We start from the raw sequence: 10921 nt of genomic DNA, 5'->3' as shown, positions 1-10921 counted from the left end.
ATCCCTCCCTGTGACTCTCTAAAATATTGATCCAAGATGTAATTATATTGAAGCGTAATTCTGTACTAAACTATTACATTTGTATTTTAAGGTGTTGGTTTTAGTGATGCAGGTTCATCTAGGGTTCTTTCTGGGAGTTTGCTGCAGGATGTTAGCTTGTCATTTCTTTTGTGCATCAGCAGGGCAATCTGCAGAAAACCACAATCCTTCCTATGAAAACAACTCATGCTGAGCCACATTTTGGTAATGCGCAAAAGAGAGAGAATATTTTGTGTGAGTTTTATACCAAGGGATGCAGCACCGCTTTATTTTTGACTGAAAGATTAGGACAGATTTTTGGTTTGTACGTTTTGGGAAATGTACTAATGTGTTTGCTATTGTGCTTAAAAAAAAGAGAAAATTATAGTGTCTGCAAAGATACAAAAAAAAAACATTATAAATATTTAGACAGCGTAGGCCTAAAATGATCTACAATGGTTAACTATACTGAGACCCCCCAACATAAGTTAATTTAATTATCGATGATGGATGGAAGAATGACATGTGTTTTTGTTGTTGTGAGTCAATCAATTTCTCCTAAACAGTTTGACAATACCTATACGTGCATAGTATGGGCGTGTCTTAAAACTCTTATCCCGCGTCTTCTCTAACTTTTCTTCCTTTTCCTGAGTGCTGGTGTGTATGTAGCAAGCTACGAACTTGACCGCAGCAAAATGTTCAATTTCGGATCAAAAATACTTGTACTTTTTCTCGTGGCTTTCCCATGTGGCCTGATATCCTTCGGTAAGTCATTTTATACTTTTGAATTTGTATTCGTCACTCCAACGGTCCAAAGTTCATTGCAATAATGAAACGTTAACAAAGTTAACATTGACGTGGCATAACGCAGTTTTTCATTCAGTGATATTTAACGTTTGAAGACTGCATTGTCTTAAAGCTTCGTGCTCAATATCCATATTTGATTAATTAAACAAATGCATTTAACATAAAATTATAGCAGGAACATAACACTTTGGGAAGCTTTCTCAATATAGGCTTGTTGAGACATCGCATGCTTATGCAAATGCAACATTTCCATAGATGTAGTTTTGTGGTGAAAGACAATAAGAACCTTAAATGGAGAAACAAAAATGACACATTTTTCAAGACAAAATGTGTCTGGTTGGCAATATTTGTTTCTATACACAAACTAATATTCTGCACTAGAGCGCTAAAAAAACGATATTCACAAAGTTTAGCATATCTTTGCAGGGGGGGCTCTTATTTTGAAAAATACAAGTAAAGGATCTGCGGTCATGCTGCCAGCATAATATACTGCTGCTAGGAGAACGGTAATCTCCACACTGAGTTCCCCTTTTCTCTATGGTGACGTGTCCCAGGATCATCGTTGCGTTAGTACTGTGTTGATGCATTGTAACACCCGTGTGAGGCGCTTACTTTTAAGTTGTATCTTGCCTGTTACATAGTGTTCAAATTGATACAATAGGGCAGGCCTACTACTAAATGATTGGCTTTGCAATTTGTTATACAAAGTTTATACAGCATGTTCGATTAATTAGGCCTACCAATCATGAAGCATAACAAGACCTAGTTTTAACCTTTAGGCTACACATTCTTTGTGAACGAGCACAATTAACTAATTAATCTCTTTTCATTATCACTTGTATCTATTTAGTAGTGTCACTAGTTTACATTTATTTGATCCATTGTATCCCATGTGTATTTTTTGTGAAGATGGACAAACTAGGGGTAACGTTAGGTTAAGAGACCTGGCCTTTTTAACAGGTGGCGAGTTGAAGTCACACATATGTTATTATAGCAATTTATGCTATGTGTTAAAATGCACACATTGCTAATGTCTTCTTCTCTGTTTGGACAGGCCAAGTATCTGCAGACTCTGAGTCTGCGGAGGACATTTTCCCGGATTCAACAGTCGATGAGGAGGAGGAGGAGGAGGAGGAAGAGGATGAGGTGCTGGTGGAAGAAGATCAGGTCCCAGGCTCAGTATGTGTCGTTGGTCGAACTGGGATGAAAGCGGCTTCTATTGTCCCTGCCAAATGAACCAGACAGTCATTTGACATATTGCTATTTGATTTGATATTTTTTAAATCTCTCAGGAAACAGAAGATGACATAGATGAAGATGCTGCAGTTGGAGATGTAACCTCTCACCCTGATGCTGACACCACCATTGTCTTTGTGACTGGGGAAGGTTGGCCTTCTCTTCCTTGATGAAGACTTTCATATCATTTTACACTCAGTCATTCATTGTAAATTTAAAGGCTAATATGCAAGACAGCGTTGAATTTAATAATTCATTCACATCAATGGTTTAATTTGTATATCTTTGTGCCCTCTATTCAGAGTTCCCAGCCAATGAGATTGTGAAGTTCCTGGTGGGTTTCACCAACAAGGGAAGCCAGGATTTCACTGTCCATTCCCTGGAGGCCTCCTTCCGTTACCCTCAGGACTTCCAGTTCTACATCCAGAACGTGAGTCTGGTCTCTCGGATGCATGACGCCTGCATGCCTCATCTGAAGAATAGAAAGTCCCCATGAAAACACACATGATTCTGTAACACTTCATACATTATAATGGGGTTTGTAATCTGTTTACTTCCAATTTATTAACTAACAATTACTATAATATTAACTTATTATAAAGCCTTTACAAACCTGATAACATATGTCTTACCTATGATAGATGACAGTTAGTTCAAAAACAGTGTGTTGTATTTACCAAATATACATGGAATGCCCTGTAAAATGTAGTATTGGGAACTTTCTGCCATTGTTGATCAGAAAAGTAGACAAGATTTTTTTGGTATCTAGTTCACAGCCTTGCCCCTGAGCACTGTGGTCCAGCCCCAGAAGCAGGCCTCCTTTGAGTACTCCTTCATCCCTGCTCAGCCTATGGCTGGTCGTCCCTTCGGCCTGGTTATCCTACTCAACTACCAGGACAGTGAGGTGAGATTTATTGATTGTTTTTATTTTTGTAATGTTTTGCATCTTCAGTATGCCCAGCTCATATGGGTGGTTGACCAGGTGTTCAGACATCACCCTGACCAGGTTCAGAAGTTCATTGGAATGTATGTCCTGAGGCGCTGATCTTGTGTTTTGACTGTCCTGCAGGGCAACGGTTTCCAGACGGCCATTTACAACCAGACCGTCACTATCGTTGAGCTGGAGGAGGGTCTGGATGGAGAGACGTAAGCATTTCTTTGCATACATCAATTCTATTTTTATGCCAGTATTTGGTTATTTCAATTCATGTTTTAGGTACATTTGTTTAAATATTTTAACTCATTGTTATAGTATGACATGTTTTCCTTTGTTTCTCCTCCAGAATATTCATGTATATCTTCCTGACTGGATTGGTTGTCTTGGCGGTCTTTGGCATGTACCAGGTGCTGGAGTCTAGGACGGTACGAGTTTCATGAATCTAAATTGTCATAGTTTAAAATGTGTTGAATGTTACATTAAAAATGAGCACCAGGGTGAATGAAGTGATGACCTTTCATCTATGTTGTGCAGAGGAAGAGGTTCCCTGTGAAGGTGGAGACGGGCACTGGTGGGATGAACGGTGTGGACATAAGCTGGATTCCCCAAGAGACCCTCAACATCATGAGTAAGTTGAGCTTTGTCATGAGCTTTAATACTCTGTCATAGCTTTTCTTCCTGAGTGCAGGAAGACAAATTCAAACTCTGCTTATAACAACCACTTTTTTGGAAGTGTACTTGAAAAGGCCTCCTCTGTTTTTATCTTGTCTGTACAAAGATGAATATCAACTCAAATGCCTGTATTGACCATCCCTCTTTCTCTCTCACTCTCTCTTACTCTCTTTGTCTCGCTCTCTCTTACAGGCAAGGCATCGGCATCCCCTAAAGCCTCCCCAAGGAAACGCACCAAGAGAGCGGTGGGAGTAGATCAGTAAACCATTCCATGATGTGGCCGTCTTCATATCAATGTCCACCAGGCCCATGTTCAAGGCTCATGACATCACAACCGTCAACATCATCAACCTCTGCTCAACCTCTGGGTGGACCTAGTTAGTTATCCAAGAGCTTTTCGCCACTGATACATAGGCATACACCAAATGTCTCAATGTCAAGGGTTCTTGTACTGAAGACACTGGTGTCACGAATGTGTCCCATTTAGACACCACTCTAGTTGGACATGGTCATAATTGTGCATATTTGGCCCACATTTAGTTTAATAAAGGAACTTGTTTTTTATCACTGTGTGGTTGAAACACTAACGGACTGATATGAGACTAAAGACTGAGTAATTGAATCACCATGCCAGCTCCATGAAAGACATGGGGAAGACTTGGAGTTTTAGACCTGCCAAAGAAAGCTATAATGCTACACCAAGTATTTCAATCAATCTTTTTTCTTTTTTTTTACTTTTACAAATGTATTTAAATACTTAAATTCCTGAAGTATTATGATATTGAGCTTTTAGTTCTATTTTATTCTGTGCCTTAGTGGCTGACTCCCTGTCTGCACGGTCAGGAATTGAGATAGTGACCTAAAGGGTCTCCCAAGTTCCTCCAAGGGAAAGTTTTCCTTAATGTGGACCAGGTTTTTCAGTGTCATACTTTGGAATATCATAAAGATGCTTTGAAAGGCTCAGCGAAGAGAATTTCAAAAGAAAAGGCCATCAGCTACCAGGTTACATTGTTAAATGTCAAATGATACAAATGCGTTTGAAAAGGTACTTGCTTTCAGAGTCCGGTTTCATTTTTTCCCAAACCATACTACAATAAATGTAACTGGTTGAATTATGAATTATATTTTTTTCTCACACATACTGCACTGACACTCCAACACACACAAACTACATATTCACGCCACACACTCTTTCACACACTGCAGCTACTGTTTATTATCTATCCTGATTGCCATTTCCTTTTTATTTTGTATAATTGTCATTTTCAATCTGCATTGTTGGGAAAGGGCTCTTAAGTAAGCATTTCATGGTAAAGTCTACACCTGTTGTATTTGGAGCATGTGACAAATACATTTGTTTTGATTTCATGCCTCAATTTATGACGCTCTGAAATAAGCACTTTATATGGTCTTTTGATTTTGCTCAATATTATTCTCAGAGAAATCAAAGATGACTGATGTCAGATTGACAAGGGATCCGAATGAGAGGAGACTGTCCATATGTACCAATGGGCTATTTGTTTGTCAGCAAATGAGAGACATGGGATGGCACTAAACGTATCTCTGGCGAAGAGCGTTGATGAGGTGAGAGAAGCGCTCTGAGACGAAGCACGCACGCGAGGGGCAGGTTAAGTAACGTCACCGTTATCAGGTTTTGGATCGAGAATAAACTGCAACTGATACTGCAAATGTCAATCGCCTCCTGGTAACCAGATAGGACGTCATAAATAATTTATCTTGATCGATTCATCTTACTTCGCTTTGATTTTTTTTTCAATTTATGAGCGACTTTGTTGGATCCCACAGATGGCGAGAGGCACCCTCCGCTGGGTTTGATATGGGAATGGGATTTACGTCAGCGAAGATTCTAATATTTTGTGCATGTATTACATTAGGTAAGACGGGTTCAATAATCGTTCTAGATACATATTTATTTGTAGAATATTCCATTTATTTATTTTTCGACACCACTGTATTGGCTCTGTTTTTATAATATATTGGATGAAACGTAATATTGTATTAATTAAGGGTGTAGGCTAAATGTAGATGTTGCATGCAGAGTGAGAATAGAGTTGTAGCCTACTATTTGATAGTGACAAGCCTTTTTCATATTTTAAGTGCTTATCAATAATGCATTGTCACTCAGGTGTGTGCAGTTAGATTTTGGAGTGCTTGAATGATATTTGACAAGAAATAGACTTGCAATGTGCTGGTTTGGGGTCACAAAGTACTGAGTATGGCTGGAGGGGGACTAGGCCCCATCCTGAAGTTGGAGAATTGTGCATTTTTCAAACACCTGAAACATTTTTAATCATTATGCTTAATTCTATATACAAAAAAATATGTATGTAAATGTATCTGCATATTTAAGTTTACCTCTTGAGCTGTATCCTCCTGACTGGTGGTTCTTTTTTTTAAAGAAACTAAATATGCTTCTCTGGTAAAAAACTGGGTAAATGATTGAAAGGAATGTGAGTTGTATTCAGTAATTGCTTGCTTTTCTGAAGTCCACCAACCTTGCCAGCAGGTATTTAATTTTGTCCTTATTTTACCAGGTAAGTTTTATCATCTACAGGAACAACCCTCAGAATAGTTACAGGGGAGCAGAATGATCCAATTGGAAGCTGGGGAAAATTAGTTGGGTATGAGGGCCAGATTGGGAATTTAGCCAGGACACCAGGGTTAAAACCCCTACTCTTACAATAAATGCCATTGGATATTTTAGTTACCACAGAGAGTCAGGACACCTGTTTAATGTCCCATCCAGAAGACAGCACCCTACACAGGGCAATGTCCCCAATCACTGCCCTGGGGCATTGGGATCTTTTTTTATATATATCAGAGGAAATAGTACTCTCTACTGGCCCTCTAACACCACTTCCAGCAGCATCTGGTCTCCCATCCAAGACCAATCCTGCTTAGCTTCAGTGGCAAGCCAGCAGTGTGTTGCAGGGTGGTGGTATGCGGCTTATGAGGTTGGGAGATTGGGACCCTATCTAGGCTAGCTAAAGCCAACGTCATACAATTGCTAGGTGGCCAGTAGTATTACAGCTAATATATATTTTTAAATATCATTATTATTATATAGTGCCTTGCAAAAGTATTCATCCCCCTTGGCATTATTCCTATTTTGTTGGATTACAACCTGTAATTTAAATAGATTTTTATATTGATTTCATTTAATGGACATACACAAAATAGTCCAAATTGGTTAAGTGAAATGTAAAAAATTACTTGTTTAAAAAAATAAAAATAGAAAAACGAAAAAGTGGTGTGTGCATATGTATTCACCCCCTTTGCTATGAAGCCCCTAAATAAGATCTGGTGCAACAAATTACATTCAGAAGTCACATAATTAGTTAAATAAAGTTCACCTGTGTGCAATCTAAATGTTACATGAGCTGTCACATGATCTCATTATATATACACCTGTTCTGAAAGGCCCTGGAGTCTACAACACCACCAAGCAAGCATCACCATGAAGACCAAGGAGCTCTCCAAAGTTGTGGAGAAGTACAGATCAAGGTTGGATTATAAAAAACATCTGAAACTTTGAAAATCCCACGGAGAACCGTTAAATCCATTATAAAAAAATGGAAAGAAAATGGCACCACAACAAACCTGCCAAGAGAGGACAGCCCACCAAAACTGGGGGGGGGGTGAATAATTATGCAGGTATTCTCACAGGTAGCCTATGCTGCTTATATCTATTGGCAACGGACATATCTGCTGATGGCATCATCCACCCTTTGAAGCATCTCTAAATCACAGGAGGACAAATATCTCTAATCCAATCTCGTCATTAAAACTACGTTGAAAGGCCATTTTGAAAGACTGGAAGAAAAACATTTGCCAAACTTCCTGGGAGGGATGCTGAGAGCTGTTATGTCTTTGTTTCCTCCATTTTAACTCCAAGAACAACAACAGAAGGAGGGTGACCTACTTCTGGCATCCTCCCATTTGTTTCAGAAGACACTCTTCTCTTCAAACAGGGAGATGGATAAAGGTCTGGATCAGTAGAGGCTGGTGGGAGGAGCTATAAGAGAACAGGCTCAATGTAATGGCTGGAATGGAATTAATAGAACGGTATCAAACATATGGAAACCACATGTTTGACTCCATTCCATTCACTGCATTCCTGCCATTACAATGAGCCCGTCATCTTACAGCTCCTCTCACCAGCGTCCACTGATCTAGATAAAGATGAGAGCTTATTGCTATTCTATCATGACATAAAACAATTATATTTGGCCTCTGTAAGAGCAATGCCTGAATTGTACAATAAAACCTATGGTAAAAATGAACAAGCAGGATATGTACCATATGGATACAGTATTTTTTTCACAACAGGCAATATAATGGGCTTTCTTTCCTTCATGCATTTGGATGTATTTTTCTCTCTGTGTGTGTTTTGCAGTGTCCCTGGCTGTGGCAAGAGTCTCAGCGGCAGATGTGAAGTGTGAGAATATTTACAGGGACTTCTCTGACTGTGTTCTGGAGCTGGGGGAGAGCATGGATAACTACCAGGAGAATGTGACCAGCGAGATGGGAGTGGAAGCTGTGTGTAGGTGAGTGGTGTGTGTGTGTGTGTGTGTGTGCAACGTACAGCATCCTCTACGTAGCTGCATCTGTGTTTGCAGTGCACCAGGATCTCATGGGACCTGATTACTCTTACGACTGTAGGCAGAATGTATAAAACAGTGTGTTTTTTTTAAGCAGTCTCCTTCTGCTTGTGCACATAAGATCTAATATCGAAATCCAGTAAGGTGTGTACCTTGCATAAGAACAGTGGAGAGAAAGCATAAGTGAATGGTGCTGAAACACTGAGCCACTGTACTGAAGAATGTACAACTTTGCTGCAGCTGTAATGGAAACTCACAGGCCATCTTCTATATATTTTTTTATTGTTACTGAGTGCATTACCTATACATAGTAAAAAATATTATTGTCTAAAGCTTACGCAGGCCTTTCCTTCGCCGGGTGAAAGAAGTTCCCTGTGCAGCATTAGCTCTTTTTTTCATATCTAATTTCTGTGACTACAAAATAAAGGTGGGTTGATCTTGCAAAATGCTAGAATAAAAACTGTTAGTTTCACTGGACAGTAGTATAATAAACCAAAAATACTCCTGTAAAACACACCTTTAGCCATATGTGTTACAGGTGAGCTTTGAAGCCTGGCATGTGAGGCGATTTAAAGTGCCAGATAAATCAAATCAATGATATTCTTCAATCCAATAGATTGAAAACCAATGGAATGTTTTCATGTCAAATATGAAACCGGTAGTGGATTTGTAGAAGACCCTCTTGTAAAGCACTTCGAGACAACTGCTGATGTAAAAAGGGCTTTATAAAATATATTTGATATATATATATATATACTGATTCATTGATTGATCTTTCATCCCTAGCCACTGGGAGGCGTTCCACACGTGTGCCCTGACGGCACTGTCCGGTTGTCAGGAGGTGGGCTCCATGTGGGAGACGCTAAGAGAAGACTCCAGGAAGATCCGCTTCCAGGGCAGCCTCTTCGACCTGTGCAGCCCTAGCTCGGCCCCAAGCCTGCGATCGCCTCTACCCCTGCTGTTCCTGGGCTTGCTGATCCTGGGGGGGCCCATCTGGCCCCCCATATAGGTGATGGATGCCTCTCTCCTCCTCCTCGCTTTCACCACCATGCGCTCTCTCATTCCCCGAGGTGGGATGAGTAGCGAGACGATCAGTGAGTAGAGAGGAGATATGGATTGAAGATTAAAAATCAAATCCAAATCAAATTTTATTTGTCACATACACATGGTTAGCAGATGTTAATGCGAGTGTAGCGAAATGCTTGTGCTTCTAGTTCCGACAATGCAGTAATAACGAGCAAGTAATCTAACTAACAATTCCAAAAAAAACTACTGTCATACACAGTGTAAGGGGATAAAGAATATGTACATAAGGATATATGAATGAGTGATGGTACAGAGCAGCATAGGCAAGATACAGTAGATGATATCGAGTACAGTATATACATATGAGATAAGTATGTAAACCAAGTGGCATAGTTAAAGTGGCTAGTGATACATGTATTACATAAGTATTACATAATCAACGTATGCATATGAGATGAACAATGAACAATGTAGGGTAAGTAACATTATATAAGGTAGCATTGTTTAAAGTGGCTAGTGATATGTTTACATTTTCCCATCGATTCCCATGATTAAAGTGGCTGGAGTAGAGTCAGTGTCATTGACAGTGTGTTGGCACACAGAGCCATGTCTCTATGGAGACACCATTGATATCTATAGTACTGGGTAATCAGAAGCTTATGATGTCACAGAGCCATTTATGTCTATGGAGAGATTAATGGATACTTATGGCTCTGGGTTACCATAGATGTCACCATAGATATCTTTGGCACTAAGTAATTATAGGGTTATGTTATCAGGGCCTTGGATGTTAATGTCATCAATATCTAGGAGTCTGGATAAACATACATACCCAAGCAATTGTAATGAAATTACCTACTACAGTATATGCCTATGAAAAAAAGCAATTTTAAAGCAATTGGTCGGTTTTGTTGACAATCAGGTGAATTCTTTATAAACAATGACCTTTTGACCCCTACACACCAGCCCCAAATGGTTGGAGTTGCATGGCTGCTATAATGACACCAAAAAGGTATTTTCTATATTTTTGCTCTGTTAAACCGTTTCTTTGGTCATCCTGTTAGACAGTAGGTGCTGTTAAAGTCAGGTAATGCTCTTAACTGAAAATATTGTAAAAAATAATTGTTAGTAATTGTGGATGAAGGACAACAGTCTAGTTAGTTTCTCTCTTGCCAACTAGTTATTGTACCTGAATTATCCCTGGTTATGTGAGAATGTTCAGCGTTGTTTTATGAACCTGTGTCTTGTATGGAAGTCCAAGTTTTTGGCTGTTAATTCATTTTATATCATTGACTCCACAACTATATACAATTGTACACAGTTCACTTCCAAGCACATTCACCCTTACAGAAAACGCACAGCATACTGAGTAGAAATAAAGATGAGGTAATGCCACAAATATTAACTTTATTATGGAAGCTAAAATATATAGGACTTAAGTCATAGGATTATCCTATGGCACCACCCTGCATTGTTAGGGCTAATGTCTCAATGCATTACAATATTTGATTTTGTCAACAGTTGTAATATTACATCAAACTGAGTAAATATAAAATCGAAGTAATTTGTAGTTTTATAGCAACATGTGGTGTTATTGTATAGC

General features: G+C 39.2%; 2 protein-coding genes across 3 annotated transcripts; both read left to right on the top strand.

Moving 5' to 3' along the window:
• The first annotated feature begins 632 nt into the window (after positions 1-632).
• Positions 633-4782, top strand: LOC112254757 (translocon-associated protein subunit alpha). Its single transcript, XM_024427571.2, has 9 exons — positions 633-783; positions 1880-2004; positions 2118-2211; positions 2364-2491; positions 2831-2965; positions 3131-3207; positions 3345-3423; positions 3533-3626; positions 3863-4782. The coding sequence occupies exons 1-9, from the start codon at positions 714-716 to the stop codon at positions 3931-3933; spliced, it is 873 nt and encodes a 290-aa protein (XP_024283339.1). The 5' UTR covers positions 633-713; the 3' UTR covers positions 3934-4782.
• Positions 4783-4904: 122 nt separating this feature from the next.
• On the top strand, positions 4905-9459 carry LOC112254758 (neuritin). Of its 2 annotated transcripts, XM_024427574.2 has the most exons (4): positions 4905-5375; positions 5477-5565; positions 8088-8238; positions 9079-9459. In XM_024427574.2, exons 2-4 carry the CDS (start codon positions 5508-5510, stop codon positions 9299-9301), a joined length of 432 nt encoding a protein of 143 aa, XP_024283342.1. In that variant the 5' UTR covers positions 4905-5375; positions 5477-5507; the 3' UTR covers positions 9302-9459. The 2 variants fall into 2 exon arrangements, with proteins under 2 accessions (XP_024283342.1, XP_024283341.1); XM_024427573.2 differs by having other exon boundaries at positions 4905-5565.
• The last annotated feature ends 1462 nt before the right edge of the window (positions 9460-10921 follow it).

Source organism: Oncorhynchus tshawytscha, linkage group LG07, assembly GCF_018296145.1.
Source record: "Oncorhynchus tshawytscha isolate Ot180627B linkage group LG07, Otsh_v2.0, whole genome shotgun sequence".
NCBI lineage: Eukaryota > Metazoa > Chordata > Actinopteri > Salmoniformes > Salmonidae > Oncorhynchus > Oncorhynchus tshawytscha.
The sequence above is the reverse complement of the archived record's forward strand: the minus strand, read 5'-3'. Positions and strand labels throughout refer to the sequence as shown.